This window comes from Vombatus ursinus, unplaced genomic scaffold, assembly GCF_900497805.2.
Source record: "Vombatus ursinus unplaced genomic scaffold, bare-nosed wombat genome assembly UNPS02015404.1, whole genome shotgun sequence".
NCBI classification, from domain to species: Eukaryota; Metazoa; Chordata; class Mammalia; order Diprotodontia; family Vombatidae; genus Vombatus; species Vombatus ursinus.
In genome coordinates, this window is record NW_020955182.1 from 2,781,418 (window position 1) to 2,796,341 (window position 14,924).

General features: G+C 40.4%; 1 protein-coding gene across 1 annotated transcript in view; it reads left to right on the plus strand.

Annotated features, from left to right (window-relative positions):
• NEO1 (neogenin 1) overlaps positions 1 to 14,924 on the plus strand; it is a 292,148-nt gene that overhangs the window by 238,876 nt on the left and 38,348 nt on the right. Inside the window, exons 19-20 of the mRNA XM_027847412.1 lie at positions 5,295 to 5,390; positions 10,778 to 10,953. Of these exons, the coding sequence (XP_027703213.1) occupies positions 5,295 to 5,390; positions 10,778 to 10,953 (272 nt within the window). The remainder of the gene's footprint in view (positions 1 to 5,294; positions 5,391 to 10,777; positions 10,954 to 14,924) is intronic.

A 14,924-nucleotide genomic window follows, 5' to 3' on the forward strand; every position in this document is an offset into this window, starting at 1 on the left:
TTTTGTGCCTCTTGTGCCAAGCTATTAATTCCCTTTGCAATTCTTTGTTCTATAGCTCATTTCTGTTCCCATTGTCCCCTACTTGTCTTTTAGAAAAAAATATTCTAACTCTTTTAAAAACTGTTACTTCGTCTCTTCCAGGAATTCTAGTTGAACTTGTGCCTGAATTGTGTTTTCCTTTTGAGACTTTGCTTGTAATTGTTTTAAAGTCATTCTATTTTAGGTTTGTGTCTTGAGTATCCATGTCATCGTAATAGCTTTTTATGAGCAGCGTAGTAGTATAGTGGATAGAGTGCTGAGCCTGGAGTCAGGAAGATCTAAGTCTTTGATGAGAGGTCTTGATTTGACCGTAGACACTTATTAACTGTGTGATGCTGAGCAAGTTACTTAACCTCTGTTTGCCTCAGTTTTTTTACCTGTAAAATTGGGATGATAATAATAGCACCTACCTCCTGCAGTTGTTGTGAGGATCAAATGAGATAATATTTGTAAAACATGCTGAGCACAGTGCCAGCACACAGTAGGAGCTATGTAAATATTAGCTATTACCATCATCATCATTATGGGATTCTTTTTTTGTCCTTTCTTGTAACCTGTTTCCTAACTTTGGACTTTGTGTTAGAGCCAGGCTTTCTGTACTTTTGGAGCTAATGCCTGAGTTGGTCTTACTGCTACTTTAGTGTGGGCTTCTAAATGTTGTATTTTTCCAGGAGCGGCTTAGGCTGAGGACCTGCAGGCTTTCAGTGCTCACAATTGTGTTTTGATAAAGGGCAAAATTCGATCGCTGTCCCTCTGGTCTGAGCAACAGACCTGTGGGCTTGCCACTGTTGGAATTCCAGTAGACTGCTTCTGGGCATAGCCACTGTTGGCCAGCTGGAAAGTTCTGCTGGTTCAAAATGAGAGAACTGAAGACTTGCTTTTGGCCTGGAAGCCATTTCCTGGTTATTCTGCTTTAGGCTGTAAATAGGGCAGGAGATGAAATTGAGACTGAGAAGATGCTTGATTCTGAACGTTCTCCATGCTCCATGCAAAGCCTCAGGCCTACTACTGCTCCTCACCCTGGAATACCAGCCCTAGGGACCCCCTTCTCAGTCCATCCTGGCTCTTTGATCTAGAGCTGGGTTGTGAACAACAGATTTGCCAGTTGACATTTGTTCCTATGACATGTGCAAGGTGGGACCCCTGCAGGCATATTAGACCTTGTTTCTCTTTCACTTCCTATGCTAGAATATTTGGCATGGCCAGTCCTAACTGGACTCCTGTCCCTAGCATCCACAGACCTCTCTGCTATCTCCCTGTGTAGATCTTGGCTGGAAAAATTATTTACTGTGATTTTTTTTCTTACATTTCCTAGTCAATCTGATGTGTTTTCTAGATTTCCTTAGAGATGTTATAGGGAAGGACTCAAATGTACTTCTTCCTATTACTGTGTTATCTTGGATCCACCATCTATTGTGGGAATATTTGCAATACTAATTCGGGGGGGAGGGAGGTGGAGCCAAGATGGTGGAGTAAAAGCAGGTATTCACTTGAGCTCCCCTAGACCCTTCCAAATGCCTGTAAAAACTACTCTAAACAAATTCTAGAGCAGCAGACCCCACAAAAAGACAGAATGAAATAATTTCCAACCAAAGACAATCCAGATAGTCAGTGGGAAAGGTCTGTTGGACCTGGGTGAGAGGGGAGCACAGGCCAGCCCCAACCCCAGCATAGCATTAGAGTGGTGATGGCGGCAGCAGCAACAGCTGCTTCTGGAGATCTCAGCCCACAAATGGTAAGGGGATCAAACAACTGATCAGAAGGACATTACAGAGATCTCTTTGCTGGCACTGACACAGGATTATGTTGATTTGCCCATAATTGGATCTGGGTCACAGTCCCGGGTGGCAGGCTTGGAGCGAGGAGGAACACTGGCATAGCAGAGCTTGTAGCACCAGTGAAGAGGAAACCCTCCTCACATTCTCAGGGTAGAAAAGAGTGCTTGTGGTCACAGACCAGAGCACCAGCCAGGGGACGAGTAAACACCTCTCCTTTGATCATACACCTTGGAAGAACTGAAAACTTATAGATCCCTAGAAGAATCTCTGAAAACAACTACACAAAACCCCTGAAGCCTGGGACAATATGCCCTCCACACTGGATGCAGAGCCTGTCCTTAACAAAGAGTTAAAAAGTCAAGTAATTGTCTGGGAAAATGAGCAAACGATGGAAAAAAACTCAGACCATAGAATCTTACTTTGGTGACGAGGAAGATCAAAACATACAATCAGAGGAAGACAACAAAGTCAAAGCTCACATCCAAAGCCTCCAAGGAAAATATGAATTGGTCTCAGGCCATGGAAGAGATCAAAAAGGATTTTGAAAATCAAGTAAGAGAAGTAAAGGAAAATTGGGAAGAGAAATGAAAGTGATTCAGGAAAATCATGAAAAATGAGTCAACAGCTTGGCAAAAAAATACTGAAGAAAATAACACCTTAAAAAATAGACTAGAACAAATGGCAGAAGAGGTCCAAAAAGCCAATGAGGAGAAGAATGCCTTAAAAATCAGAATTGGCCAAATGGAAAAGGAGGTCCACAAGCTCACTGAAGAAAAGAATTTCTTAAAAATTAGAATGAAGCAAATGGAAGCTAATGACTATATGAGAAATCAAGACATAAAATAAAACCAAAAAAATGAAAAAATAGAAGACAATGTGAAATATCTCATTGGAAAAACAGTGGATCTGGAAAATAGATCCAGGAGAGATAATTTAATAATTATTAGACTGCCTGAAAGCCATGATCAAAAAAATAACCTAGACATCATCTTTCAAGAAATTATCAAGGAAAACTGCCCTGATATTCTAGAACCAGAGGGTAAAATAGAAATGGAAAGAATCCACTTATCACCTCCTGAAAGAAATCCCCAAAGGAATACTCCTAGGAATATCATAGCCAAATTCCAGAGTTCCCAGATCAAGGAGAACATATTGCAAGCAGCCAGAAAGAAACAATTCAAGTATTGTGGAAACACAATCAGAATAACACAAGATTTAGCAGCTTCTACATTAATGGACCAGAGGTCTTGGAATGTGATATTCCAGAGGGCAATGGAGATAGGATTACAACCAAGAATCACCTACCCAGCAAAACTGAGTATAATCTTTCAGGGAAAAAAAAGTTCACATTCAGTGAAATAGAGGACTTTTAAGCATTCTTGATGAAAAGACTGGAGCTGAATAGAAAATGATATTCCTGAGGTCAAAGGAGCTAGGATTAAATCTAAGAGTCACCTACCCAGCAAAACTGAATATAATCACGAAGGGAAAATTGATATTGAGTGATGTAGAGGAATTTAAAGCATACCTGAGAAGACAAAGCTAAATAGAAAAATTGATTTTCAGACACAAGACTGAAGAGAAGTATGGAAAGGTAAACAGGAAAGACAAATCATAAGGGATTTATTAAAGTTGAACTGTTTATATTCCTACATGGAAAGATGATATTTTTAACTCATGAGACCTTTCTCATTATTAGGGTAGTTGAAGGAAATATACATAGACAGGGGACAGGGTGAGTTGAATATAAAGGGATGATGTCTAAAAAATAAAATTAAGGGGTGAGAGAGAGGAATGTACTGGGAGAAAGAGAAAGGGAGAGGTAGAATGGGGTAAAGTATCTCATGTAAAAGAGTCAAGAAAAGCTTTTACAGTGGAAGGGAAGAGGGGGGAGGTGAGAGGGAATGAGTGAACCTTACTCTCACTGGATTTGGCTTAAGAAGGGAATAACATACACACTCAATTGGGTACGGGAATCTGTCTTACCCTACAGGAAAATAGGAGGGGAAAGGGATAAAAGGGGGAATGATAGAAGGGAGAGAGCAATCAGAAACAAACACTTTTGAGGAGGGACCAGGTCAAAGGAGAGAATAGAATAAATGGGGTAGAATAAGATGGAGGGAAGTAGCTAGTTTTTCTCAACATGACTATCATGGAAGTGTTTTGCATGATTGCTCACCTTCTTAATGAGGGTGGGTGGGGAGGGAGGAAGGGAGAGAATCTGGAACTCAAAGTTTTAAAAAACAAATGTTAAAAATTGTTTTTACATGCAACTGGGAAAAAAGATACACAGGCAATGGGGTATAGAAATCTATCTTACCCTACAGGAAAATAGAAGGGGAAGGGGATAAGAGAAAGGGTGTAGTGATAGAAGGGAGGGTAAATTGGGGGAAGGGGTGATCAGAATTCAGGCTATCTTGGGATGAAGGAAAGGGCAGAGATAGGGAGAAAATTTGGAACTCAAAATCCTATGGAAGTGAATGTTGAAAACTAAAAATAAATAATTTTTAAAAAGAAAGTACACTAATTCAAATAAGCATTTGTACTTTGCCAAATTCTAATTTCCCAAATTAAGTTAATAATACATATCTTACTTTTAAAAAACTTAAGATTCAGAGTTGCCATCCTTAAATTTCTACCTTGAACAAAGCTGTGATTAAAATCCATTTATATTTCATTCATTTTTTACTTTTTTACACTTTTTTTTCTGAAGACTTCCAAATAGTGAACAATCCAATTACCTTTATCAATTCTATGTGCATCAAAAATAGAAGGAATATTTTCTCGTCTTCCCAAGAAAGCAGTTCTGAAAACAGTCCTCCAGTATTTAACTGTCTGCCGTGGGCCACTTTGTTTTCAGTCCGCAGTAAAGAAGATACGTTCATTCCTATAGGTAGCATGGCATACTGGGTAGAGAGCTGATTGGCCTTGGAACCAAGAGGACTTGGTTTCAGTTACTGCCGTGAGCTAGGCTCAGTGCTCAGCACAAGGGGGTGCGTCACCAAAAAGGAAGTCATTCTTGTCCTCAAGGAGCTTGTGTTCTATCGAGGGAAATGAGTGCATCTCTTAATACATACAGAGTCAATATAGGTTCTGCAATGGCACAGAAACAAGATCAACCCACTTAAAACAAGGTTTAAGGGCTAGACCATGTGGTGGTGAATCCTGACAATAGCTCGGGGACGAGAAACATCAGATAAGGAAAGCCCTTTTTAAAAGTGTGGTAGAAATGGAAGATGCTATTTTTCTTCTGTTTGAGGAAGCTTTTCAGCTTTGAGGGCTATTTAGGACTGAAATACACAGATTAGAAGAAGGAGGGCATTCTGGCTTGAAGGAGGAGCATGTTCAGAGGTACAGGCTGAGAAATGACATACACATAGATAAAAGCATATGTGCATATAAATGTCATCCTCTCAGACTGATTAACAGTTTAATGATAAGTTGTTTTTAAATTCTCATTAATGATTTTTCTTTTAGATCCAAGCTCCCACTACGTGATCACCCTGAAAGCATTTAATAATGTGGGTGAAGGCATCCCACTCTATGAGAGTGCAGTTACCAGACCTCATTCGGGTAAGTCAATATTTCTTTCTTTAAACTTTATCAGAACAAAACAGGTATCAGAAGAAGCTAAATTTACAGTCAAATAGTATTTCTTTACAATATGATGTCTTATAGTTCAAGTGAATAAACATTCTATTAGTGTAGGAAAAGTTGTTTTAATGGCTTGGCTTAACTTTTGGAATAAAGGGAGATCCCAAAGTCTTTAAAGTCTGATGTGGTCTGTGAAACCTTCCCTGATTTCACCTAGTGGTCAATGTTCTGTCCCTGCACAAATGACCTTTGATTTATTTCTCTGTGTATGAGCTATATAAGTCCCAGGATGAGGGCAGCAACTGTCATTTCTGTCTCTAAAGATTCCTGACATCTGGGACACCTTACACATAGTGAGGGCTTCTGAATGGATGCGAATTGAACAGAAATTCTTTGTAGGTGATGGGTGTCCCTCTTGTGTCATCATGTTAATAGGTCCTACCGAGCAAGACAGGCTTCCAGTAGAGACCCAGAGCCAAACTAGATGTCTGTCATCCAAGGAGCCCAGCCCAGCTAGGTTCAAAGCAACAGGTCATCCCAAAGCTTGGGCACCTGCTAAAATGTGAAGAGGAGTGTAGTCTGTATCGATAGGGTGCATACCCCCCCACTGATGAAATCATGGGTCCTTAAAGAATTGAGGGAAAATAATCTTGAAAATATATCTTTAGGACATTTCCTTTTCAGGGATTTGTTTTCTTTGGTTGTCTAGAAAAAATCCTTTATACATTATGTCAATGAAAATGAACAGGCTTTTAGGATTCATTCAAGTGATTTTTGATCTATAATATAGGTAGATAGTATATTTAGTTCCCCTTAATATGCATAATCAGGAGAACCGAATTTTTGTGATCATATTTCTTCATCTTGGTGGAAAATATATTGTATTTTTCTAAGGTTGTTCATAATGTCTCTTCCTTTTTTTATGCTTTATATAATTCAGACAATCAAGCCAGTGTCAATTCGTGGTTATTACTCATTTGACCACATTTGTCTTTATGATAGACCAATTTTCATTAGTACTTTTTGTAGGTACTTAAGTTTCTTCCCTATAATGTACCTTAACGATTACTATTTTTTAGTCAGAAATAAAAAAGATACATCCATTCCTATAGATAACTTGGCATAATGGGTAGAGAACTGCTTGACCTTGGAATCAAGAAGACCTGGGTTTAGTTCCTGCCTCTGACACTTAATAGCTTTGTGACTCTGGGCAAGTCACTTAACTGCTATGAGCCTCAGTTTCCTCATCTGTAAAAAGCATCACTTTTAATTCAAGCATTCTTCTGCCATGCTTCTTATCCTCATTATGTGAAAAGTACCTGAAGTGAGGTGTTGAACTGTTACTTAAAGCTGGAAGTAAGTGACTCAGTAGACCTTTGTCATTCAGACTTTGGCATACAAAAAGTTTGGTCTCTGGGAACACAAAGAGCTTTATGAAGAACTATTTCAACCCCTGAAGTTCTAATCCCATATAGCAAGTACTGGTGCCAACACAGGCCAAGATATCCATGCTCAATATGACCTTTGACATGGATGCAATAATGACCTGAAAAATACTGGATTTACCAAATAGTCCATTGTCATAACGTGACTTAGTACACAGTTTCCTTTTTGTCATGTTGCATTCAAATTTCATAAATTACAGAGTATATACTCATATAATACTGTTTGACTACATAACATGGTATTGTTTCCAATAAATGATGGCCTCCAAATGTGTGATTATTCTGTATTATTATTCTCCATTATGAGTATTGCTATAGCTACTCCAGGAACATTGACCTCCTGGCTCTTCCTTGAACCCAACTCTCTGCCTCCTAACTCCAGGCATTTCTCTGGCTGTCCCCTATCCCGTCTCTACCTCCTGGCCTCCCTGGCTTCCTTCAGATCTCATCGAAAGTTCCACCTTTTTGCCAGAAGCCTTTCCTGATCCCCCTTAGTGCTAATGTAGTGCCTTCCCTCTGAGACCACCCCCAACTCTATCTAGAACTTGTCTGTACCTAGTGGTTTACATACTGTCTCCTCCATTAACCTGGGAGCTCCTTGGCAGCAAGGATTTTGTTTTTGTTTTTCCTTCTGTTCCCAGCACAATGCCTGGCACGTAGGAGGTACTTACTAAATGCTTTGGGGCTGAGAATATGTTGTTATCTTACCTGTCCCAGAGAATTTCATTCAATTCAACAGGCATTTATTAAGAACCTTCATTGGACAAAACACTATGCTAGACGTTGGTGATAAGAAGATGGAGACAACACAGTTCCCTGCCCTTGAGTAGCTTACATTCTAGAGATTGAGATAGACATATACACACACACACACACACACACACACACACACACACACACACACACACCCACCTCTTGTTGTGGAATGGATAATAGGTTGAGGAAAGCCACCAAACTGTTCATAATCTGTGACCCCAATATCTCCCTGCTAGGCTTACATCCCAGGAAAGCCAAAGACAGAGAGAAGTGTTCCCAAAGATAACAAAATGTTCACAGGAGCACTTTTGTTCAAGTAAAAACTTGGATGCCCAACAGTTAGGAACAGGTGAGCTCTGTGGTAAAATAAATGTAATTCAGTAATGCCAAACCATTCATTAAAAACCATGGTTTAGAATTTAGGGAAACATGAGAAGATTTGTATGACCAGATTCAGAGCAAAGTAAGAAGAACCAAGAGAAACACACACATCATCATTGCAATAATGTAGATAAAAACACAAAAAGGCAACTGAACTCAGAATGATGAGTTCAGAGCGATGACCAATATTGAATCCAGAAACCAGATGATGATACGTTCTGTAGGTGGCAGAAGGGGACACATACAGGCACTGTGTCAGGCAGTTTGATTACATTGTTTTTCTTTGTTAACAAAGGATAATTTGGTAGGTGGGGGAGGGGGTGAGTATGTAAGTATAGTATTTGGGGCATCCCTGTCTTGCAAGTGTGGCCCTCAAAAAGTTATCCCATGTTCGTTTTGCTCTGAGATTTATTCCCAAGTATGATTTGTAGCTCATAGGCCCCTACCAATGTGTTTATTTTTGTTAGTGATCTAGAGAACACAACTAGTTCAAAGCAAAGGCATTTGTGAAATAAAATGGAAGGAAAAGTAGCAGTGGAACATTTCCCCTACAAACCTCAGGCATACTCTCCCACAAATACACATGCTAGGAGTGAGAAGAGTGGACCCACATGGAGACCCATATATGGATGGAAATCTCCTGCCCCTGATGTCTTCTGATGAGGTCATCATGCTAGTCTCTCCAGCCCATGCCCTCACCAGGCCTGTATCTGGGCACTGTCTGGCCTCTCAGCTGCTCCTTGTTGGTTATTTCCTCTCTGTTTCTCCCTGCTTTTCTCTATCTCTGAGGCTTCTCTGATTTCCAATGGCCTTGGCATGCTATTGGTCTCCATTGAGCAGTTATCCCTGCTTCCAGCTTCCAGGCTTCCTCTCTTTAGTGCCACCTCCAGGCTATCAATCAGAAAGCCTCCATTAAGAAGGCAGGCTGACTGTTCCTGGATTATAGCCAGAGGCAATGAGCCCCTATCACACCCAGCTTACAAAAGCTAGAAAGAGTACCTCCTTGCTAAGAGGAGGGCTTTTCTTTTAGCTTTGGTTTTTGGTGCCAAGAGAGAAGTCCCAAGAGTCTTCTAACTTAGAGTTGAAAATTCCCATTGTCCTTTCTGGCTTGTTATGTGAATCAGTGACTTAGAATAAAAGCAGAAGCAAAGCCACTGCTGTTCACCCACCTGGCGTACCAGCCCTTTCCTCAGACTTGAGTGCTGTGTTTTCCACAGCAAGTGGCTTTATAGTCTCCCTATGTAGAGAAATGAGGATGAGGTTAAAAAACATTCATTTTAAAGATATTGAAGGTATTTTAAAATATCCACATTTTGAGATATGGAGTAAGGTTGCTCATAGCAGATGGTCTCATTTTTCTTAGTAAAGTAGAAGGCAAGGTCATCTGCTGAAATGACTATGGCATGAGGGAGCCATGGGGAACTTGAGAAAAAAGGAGAAGATTAAGATCAGCCATTTCAAGGAGTATAATAGGGAATTCCTTGAATAGATATAATTTCTTCAGAATTGTGCCATTTTTGAGGCAGCACCACCAGAACATTTGACACATCCCACAGTCTTACATAGAGTCAGCAGATCAGTCTGAGTTCTAGGCCTGATGCCATGTCAGAGCTGATTTGAACTTATGATGATGGCTTGGAGGCCCAGACTGACTGACTGACTGAATGAATGAATAAAAAGACATTTGTCACGCATTTACTGTGTTCAAAGCACTGTTCTAATCCTTGGGGATACAAATAGAAAAGGAGCTCACATTCTAATAGAAGAGACAACATATATAGAAAGTTTTAGCTCCATGAGTTAGAATTTCTCCATTTCATCCCATGGTCCTTAGGGTACAGCAACCAGGAATATGGTAATGCCTCTTCTTTAACGTCATTTCCACTGATAAAATCAAATGAGTTGCTTGTGTTGGATCACTTGACAATGCCAAGGACTTTGGTGGCTAGACCTTTCTCTTCTGGGTCTCTATCAGCTGTGACTGCAGCACCCTTAGAAACAGCTCCCAGGCTGAATTTGCAGAGGGCTTGTTTCTCAAGGTGATGGCTGCACAGGCTGGGCTTGAAGCCAGACCCGTGGTCTGGGAGATGCTGCCACTCCCAAGGGCTCATTGGTGGCAGTTAGGTTAGTGACATCAAAGAAGGTGGGGGGGGGGCTCCTTTTCCACATTGATTTCTCCCCTGAAGGATGCTGTAGCACCTGGGCTGGAAGCAGAATTGGTGGTCTTAGGGGAACTGCTCTTCCCCTCTACCCTGGACTTGCTCCATCCAGATCTCAGGGGAGGTGATGGTTTTATTTGTCTAGTACAAGAGTGATTCACATGTGCTCAGTGGCTGTTATAGGCTGGAGCAGGTACATCATGACACTCTGAAATCCTGAAAGGTCAACAGCACTCACTGGAATAGTCATTTCTTTATTAGAAGAAAAGCTGAACAGGGCATTTTAACAAACATCTTGGTTCATTAGAACATTTTAATATACTTGTGTACGATGTGTTGTTGAGCACCGAGCTTATTTCTCTGCATGTTTTTGTGCCTTGAAGAACAGTTTGGGGGGGTGGTTAAAAATTAATTGTATATTATTGATTAATCCTGGATTCTTTCTTTCTCTTTCTCCATTTCATTCCATTATATTACCCTACATTTCCTTTTTATTTTGTTTTGTTTTTGTTTACTTTTAAATGCCACTTTTTTTTTAAATTAAAATGCACTGCTTTTTTGCCCATCAATCTCCTAGATACTTCTGAGGTTGATTTATTTGTTGTTAATGCTCCATACACTCCAGTGCCAGATCCCACCCCTATGATGCCACCGGTGGGAGTTCAGGCTTCCATACTGAGCCATGACACCATACGGATTACATGGGCGGACAACTCACTGCCAAAACACCAGAAGATCACAGACTCGCGGTACTACACAGTCCGATGGAAAACCAATATCCCTGCTAACACCAAGTACAAGGTATTAACAGCTACGCTGCATCTAACAGTGCAAAGATGAGGGAAATAGAGGAATTCTGTGATTGGAGTTTGGGAGACCCCCAGGCTGCAACTCCCTTCTTGCAGTTTCCCCTGAAAGTGTTACGCTTGAGAGTTCAGCAGAATTACTATGGTAGCTGCTATAGAAGAGGGGAGGAAAATTTAACACAGTGAGTGGAATCTTCTGTGGGACATCAGTCATCAGAAAACATATGTGGTGGATGTTTTATTAACACCTGATCATCTGTCATGAGAAGGAACGGGTCAGAAGAGTGGGAGTGAATTTAGTAGAGAGAAGAGAGGAAATATCAATAGCACTCTAATTGCTTTATCTACTTATGAAAGAGTAATGTTTTTCCAAATGTTTTCTTAGAGAGTGAGTCATTCAGATCATCTAACTTGAGTATGTGATTATCTAGGCCAGTCCCCTCCCTCTAAGTCATAGAGAAAGAAACTGAGGGCCAGAGAGGTTAAGTTACTTGGCCAACGTCAGATTGCTATTTAATAACAGCTGGTGCCAAGCCTCTCCTTACTCCCAGTCAGATGTTTTTCCACTCTCCCGTGTTGCTTCTCATTCAGCAAGAATGGTGGCATGAAATTAAAACAGACTTTATGAAAAAAAAATAGTTGGATTGCATTGTTCCAACTATATAGGCCACGTTCTCGAAATGAAATTTTTTTGAAAGGTTTAAAAAAAGTGTACATTGAAAAGTAATGGCCTAAAATCACTATCTTATACGTATATATGTACATACATACATGGAACACATTGGGGGAGACAGGTAGAAAGATAGAGATTTACTGGAAAAGTCTCAGCTTAACTCATGTTTCATCTAAAAATAAAAGTTTAAGCTGTTCTCAGGTTTTATAGAAACTAAATTTAGGGGCAAAAAGAATGTAGCTTTTTCTCATGCCAATGAATGGATCGGAACTACCCTTCTAAGTGGCTATTAATGAGCTACCAGGTATAGATGGCAGAAGTGGAGATTATGGTAGATGCCCTGAAACGTGGTTGGTAAGATAAGGGCCTGTTTTTTGAGACAGCAGATACATAAGAATGTTTGTCAGTGATGCAAGAAGTCAACTAAAAAGTATATAAAGCAGCATTTATTCTTATTTTTTCAGATAGAAGAAAAATGTCACTAGTTATAGGCAGCTTGATGGTGCAGGGCTTAAAGCTCTGGGCCTGGAGTCAGAAAGATCAAAGTTCAAATCTGGCCCCAGACATTTATTAGCTGTGTGACCTTGGGCAAGTCACTCAACTTCAGTTTGCCTCAGTTTCCTAAACTGTAAACTGAGAATAATAATAGCACCTACCTCTCAGAGTTGTTGTGAGAATCAAAAGAGATAATATTTGTAAAGCATTTAGCACAGTGCCAGGTACATAGGAGGTACTACATAATGCTAGCTATTATCCTTACTATTATCATCATCATCATTATCTTTATTATTATTCATTGATAGTGACATTTTTTGATTGGAGCAGTTGGATAACAATATAAACTATTATATTTGTGGAATTTTCCACTTTGCATTTTCTTGAGTTATTATAATAAAGGTATGATGTTTATTGGCGCTTTGTATGTTTAGGTTTTTTATTTAAAATATTTAAAAGAATGGTGGTATCCTTAGACATTTTTTCTACAAATGGTTTTACTACCACCCAGTGGCAGGAGGCTTTCATCATGTGGTCCTGAAAGCTAGATTTTAACCACGAATTTTATTGACCATAATGATCAAAAACAAAACGGTTTATTAAATTAGTTATATTTAAACAGGGCATCACATGGTACAGTAGAGAAAACACTGGATTTGGAATTGAAGGACCAGAGCTCAAACCTTGTAGCAGCTCTTCTGTGTGAGCCTCAGTGAGTCGTCTGACTTCAGGACTTTGTTGGACCATTATGTGTACGAGGGCCCTTCCTGGGGAGGTGGAGGACCACCAGGGCAGTGTTCAGATGTTGTCGCAATAACAGATGTTTTTACTTAATTGTTTCTCTTTGTTATAGGGTGGAAGGGGGTTTTGTTTATTTGCTTTTGTTAATGTTTGGGATTTCTTTTTTAAAACCAAAAAAGAGGAAGATGTGGGGGGAAAAAAGATATCAATAAAATGTATTTTGAATTTTTTTTAAAAGCTATAACCTGATCTTTAAAGATGATAACTTCTAGAGCAAATGTGTTTTAAGTGACACCCTTCTCATTGATCCTTGACTTTCCTTTTAACAACTTACTCCAGCAGTGGCTTTAATTAGGATCGACCTTTTTGATGCCTCCCAAATCCTACCTTATATTCACATCCTACAAAGGTTTGTGTTGGAATACCAAACTCTAGGCCAACTTGGCATTGCGGTGTTCTGAGAATGCTCAGCAACCTATCCCTCGTATAGAGCTGAGTGCACGGTAGCTCTGGGACGTTACGTTCCAGTTGTCTTTCCAGGTGTCTGTCACTGTTCACGGGACCAAGCACCAGGAAGACTCTTGCTGAGGAGAGAATCCATGGGTTAAAGTAGAAAGGACTAGGACATAGGGTAGTATCGAAGGTTGGAGTCGGTCTTTCTTGGAGAAGGGATGCCAGCTGTGTTAGATACACTGATAAAAGTGGAAGAAGTTAGGGAGGGTGACATCAATGATAGGAATCTCTTAGGAGCTTTCCAGCCAAGGGAAAGTGCAGCATCTGGCAACAGGGTTCTACAGAAGATGAGGCAAGGTCTAGTGGAAAGCACACTGTTCTCAGAAGCCAGTGGCTCCAGCCCAGGCTGCCACATACAGCCTATGTGACCTCCCCACATCCTTGAGACAAGAATGCTTGTGCTAACCTAACTCATGGGTGTTACATCAAATGAGGTCATGGATATTTTTAAAGTGCTTATAACCTAGTTAATTATGCAAATATGAGCTAGTGACATTAATATTTTGGGGTCACAGCAAAAAAAACTTAAACAGTAACTTAACAAAGATTTATTTGATGCCGCTGTGTACTACGAGATCATTGGGGCTGTAAAGGTGAATAAGATATAGTCCCTGTAGCTGCTGATTACAGTTAATGATTTTTATCTCCAGGAAGTTTTAGACACTGAAGATGTAAATACAAAAGGGAGACATTCCCAACCCTCAAAGGGTTTACCTTCTACTGGGGACATTTTTACAGATAAGTAAATAGGGAATTAGATATAAAATAAGTTACCAGTGATGGGGGTGGGGAGCACTTACAAATGGAAGAAGCTGGAAAGGCCCCTTGAAGGGGCTAGTGCTTGAGCTGAGACTTAAAATGAAGAGGGGTTAAGAAGAGAGAGCAGGCCATGCGGTGAATGGCGGCTGGAGATGGAGCGTCCCATACCAGAGATGGCATCGAGTAGGCGCGGCAGTGTGATATGGAATCAGTCTGGAAAGAGCTTGGGTCCACATTGTCACAGAATCACAGAATTTTGATAGTTAGAAGGGATCCTCTTAGCCAGGGTCTTATAACTGGCAAGTATCTGAAGTTAAATTTGAACTAAGATCTTCTGGACCCCAGGCCCAGTGCTCTATCCACTGTGCCACCGAGCTGCCTTAATGCTAAATCTTAGTGTTAGGGCCTCCCCAGCTTTTTTCTCTTAACAGTCTTTCCTTAATTTGGGTTCCATTGCCCCTGCCTTCAGTCAATACATACACGACTTAACACTTGCTGTGACTGTCAGAATAACTTGCCCTCCGTCTCATCCCGGCTCTGATATGTCCTGCACAGCAGTAGTGTCAGACTACAGATAAATAGAAATGGGGGCTACTGCACCACATCCAAGGATCCCTGCAGGCCACACATTGACACTTTTAAAATGTAATAATATATATTTTACTCTATTTTTACTTATTTTGTTAAGTATTTCCTAATTACAGAGTAAAAAATCTGGTTCAGGACACTCTGGGAGTGTTGTAGGCTACATGTGGCCTGCAGATCACGTGTTTGACACCTCTAAC